The sequence below is a fragment of the Poecilia latipinna genome, unplaced genomic scaffold, assembly GCF_001443285.1.
Source record: "Poecilia latipinna isolate Pla-1442-1.1 unplaced genomic scaffold, P_latipinna-1.0 Scaffold641, whole genome shotgun sequence".
In the NCBI taxonomy this organism is placed as follows: domain Eukaryota; kingdom Metazoa; phylum Chordata; class Actinopteri; order Cyprinodontiformes; family Poeciliidae; genus Poecilia; species Poecilia latipinna.
Window position 1 is genome coordinate 231,541 of NW_015113257.1, and position 3,506 is coordinate 235,046.

The 3,506-nt window shown below is 38.8% G+C and overlaps 1 protein-coding gene across 2 annotated transcripts in view; it reads right to left on the reverse strand.

The window, feature by feature from the left end:
- Positions 1-578: 578 nt before the first annotated feature.
- LOC106954251 (protein sel-1 homolog 3) overlaps positions 579-3,506 on the reverse strand; it is a 26,602-nt gene continuing 23,674 nt past the window's right edge. For both annotated transcript variants that reach the window (XM_015043589.1, XM_015043590.1), the window contains exons 23-24: positions 1,182-1,245; positions 579-1,008 (exon numbers count right to left, since the gene is read on the reverse strand). In XM_015043589.1, the coding sequence (XP_014899075.1) occupies positions 770-1,008; positions 1,182-1,245 (303 nt within the window). In that variant the 3' untranslated portion in view covers positions 579-769. The remainder of the gene's footprint in view (positions 1,009-1,181; positions 1,246-3,506) is intronic.

A 3,506-nucleotide genomic window follows, 5' to 3' on the forward strand; every position in this document is an offset into this window, starting at 1 on the left:
TTTTTCCGTAAAAGAGGGCCCTCTTGTTTTTGTTTTTTTCGGGTGGCCCCCCCCCCCCCCCCCCCCCCCCACACACACACACACACACACACACACACACGATTTGTTCAACCAAAAAAAAAAAAAATCACCTGTTGCTATAGTTACCTTCATTTCCAGCCACTTATTACCGATGGGTACAGCTGGTATCTCCTTATCTTATTGACCAAAAGCACCTGCACAGAGACTGGGTCAATAAAGAAATATGGGAAATTCCAGCGTTGGGGTTTCAGACCAAACATCAGGTATTTGTGCCCCACATACTTTCGCCGTATATCCTTGTCTCCTGAGCAGCGTTTATCATCACTGATAGGACCAGGGGACAAGCCTTAATAGGTGACTCATTAGAATGAAGCTGGTAAAACATCTCCCCACATTATCATCTCTAAGGTTGAATCTTTTTTTTTTTTTTTAATGCACAACTATTGACTTTATATCTGTTTCTGACTTACATGCCGTAAAAGAGAAGGTTCAAACTCCTGCCAAGCATTCGCACCATAAAAAATACAAGCAGCAACATGAACCCATGGACACTTGACTGAACTCTGTGATAAGTGGTTTATTTTCCATAAACATAAAACAGTTGATACTGCTACTGAGGAGTCATTATCGGCCACCAAATAAAAGCTGCTCTCTTTCATCATGACATGTATCTTTATTATCTTTTATTAAAAATTAGTCACACGAGCAGTTTTCTGAAAAAAGCTTTTTCTCTTTTTCTTTGCTGGGGTTATGGAGTCGCTGTGCTGGGAATGGTCTGTCGTAGGAGATGATAGAGCAGCGTGGTACAGAAAGCGGTGAGGCACGCGCCCGATAGAGTCACGGCCAGGTCGCCGGCCTGGCTCAGCCGCCGTCGCTCGTTTGCGGTCAGCCATGAATTCCCCGCGGCTCTCCCCGGGTCGTCTGCCCGGTCCGCTTGGCTGACAGACGGCGTCCTCCTCCGCGGAGCAGATGCCCTGCCGCTCCGCTCTGCAGCGCGTACACATACACAGGTAAAAGACACACGGCAAACATGACATTAACAAGAAAAAAAAAAAGAAGAAAAAGAAAAAGAAAACATAGTGAATTAATAGGTGGGAAACTCTGCCATCTTGTGGCTACTGTTAGCAAGTGGCCGCATCAGAGATTAAACGGCAACTTACCCAGACATCCCTGCAATGACACGACGACTACGAAGACAAATATGGAGACAATGGCGGCGTACGCCTGTGGAAAAGACAGATCAGTGATTAAAATGCGCGGTGTTTTATCTCGCACAACACTGCAAAGACACTAAATCTTGCTAAGTATTTTCTATCTAGTTTCCCCAAAAGCGGTTTTGTTTCTGTTGCTGTAAGCTTCCAAAGTTCAATTTAGCATATTTTTTATATAATTTTATTTACTTATTTGAGTAATTTTATTTACTTTTAATTTTGTCCTAATGAGGATAAAGTATTTGAGTCTTTTGTTTCATTGTTTTAATGGCTTTTAACATTTTAAAGTATTGAGCACCCAGCAACTTTGAATCATTTTATATTTATTGTGCTCAAAGTTTCCTGTAACTGTAATCAAATCTACCTAGTGGTAAAAATAGTGCCGATTGATTTGACTGACTTGTGTTAATATCTTAGTACACATGAAATAAGACAAAACTAACTTACAAGTAACCTTTCAGCAAGATTAGCTTGTTTTAAGCCAATAATTCCTTAATATTGATGAAAAAGTACTGGTTCCATTGGCAGATTATTTCACTTAGAGGAAATATGTCTTATTATAAGCCAAACAGTCTGCAAGTGAAACAAATACTTTTTTCATCAATGTAAAGGAATTACTGATTTAAAACAAGCTGATATATCTTGCTGAAAAGCTGCACTGAAAAAGGAGGACAGGTGACAAAACTTTTTTAAAAATGAGGTAATTTGTCAAAAGTAGCCAAATTAGGTTTTTCCAAGAAAATATGTTAAGATTAAATTTTTGTGTTGAACAAACATAAATAAAGTTTGACAAACTTAATGCAATTACGTGTAACAATCAACTCTTTCTAGGTTAGTTTTGCCTTATTTCAAGGGTGCTAAGATATTTGCATTAGGAACTAGATCAAAATTACTTGGTAAAATTTTGTGTTTTTGCAGTGAAAAAAATAAATCTGTAATGGATTTAATGTCCAATTTACAGTGAAGATTTCAGACCCCTCAAAATTCTCCACCTTGCTCTAGAATTTAAAGTACAAACCATTATGTATCTTACTGGACCAATGCAAAGCGGCCCGTCATTGTGAAGGGAAAAGAAAATGACACGTTATTTTTGTTGCTCATTATTTTTTCCCAGATAGCTCAAGCTCAGACAGATTGGATGGAGCGCGTCTGTGAAAAGCAATTTTCAAGTCTTGCTGCAGATGGATGTAGTTTGATCTAAACATTTCCAGTGTAGGGAAGGTGGAAGACTTTGCAGGTTTTTGCAGTCTCAAGCCTCCCTGTGCACCTTTTCTCCCTCAAGGTGACGCACAATGTTAGGTTGTTACACAAACATAGCATGTATGCTAAAGATAAAAACCGTGGTTTAATCTGACCAGAACTCCTTCTTTTTACATGTTTGCTGCATCTCCTAGATGGCTCGTGGTAACATAAAAAGTCAGAGTAGACTTCTTGTCGCCTACAGTGACCAACATGGGTCAGGGCAAGCCAAAAGTTTATGACGACTGGAGTCCACACTCTGCAGGCTGTGCTTAGAAATCTGATGTACGAGTTCATATGCAGTTTAAATGAATCTGAATATTAATTTCTCATGGCCTTAGTAAACCATGATAAATTGTTTACACGATACCTTATAACTGTACACGTTACCATTCACAGCTGTGGAGACACTGGTACAGCTGTCTATTATTACATTTTGATTATGTAACTTTTAGATTGTAGATACGAGTGTGTTTGGCTGTTATTTATTTTGTTCTTTTTCTTAGTTGGACCTTGAGCTGAGTAGCTAGCTGGCTGTCTGGCTAGCTACCAAGCTGGCTATCTAGCTAGCTATGTAGCTAACTGTCTATCAAGCTAGTTAGCTAGCTCTTCTCTAAAGGTCTTGGTGAACGAACAGGATGTACATATCAAGTGGAGTATTTGTAGAAGTGAATGTGTTGGGCTTCTCTTGGCCCTCAGGCAGTAATTGTGATTACTATACAAGAAAAGAAATGAAACAAGTTGTATTTCTGTATAAGATGTAATTCAGTCAGAGAAACAATCTTTACTAATTAAGTGGCTTCAGAAGGCCGTTGGCTGCACATTGTTTTAATTTGATGTATCAGAACAAAGACGGCTAAACGAAAATGCACGCCGCAGTTTACAGACTTTGATTTGAAAACCATATAACATTTCCTTTTCACTTCACAACAATGTTTTATTCTACGTTAGTCTGTCACACAAATCCCAATAATATCCAATAATGTAAGTAAGAAAATGTGGATGGAGGAAAAAAAAAAAGCCTGGCTATAATTA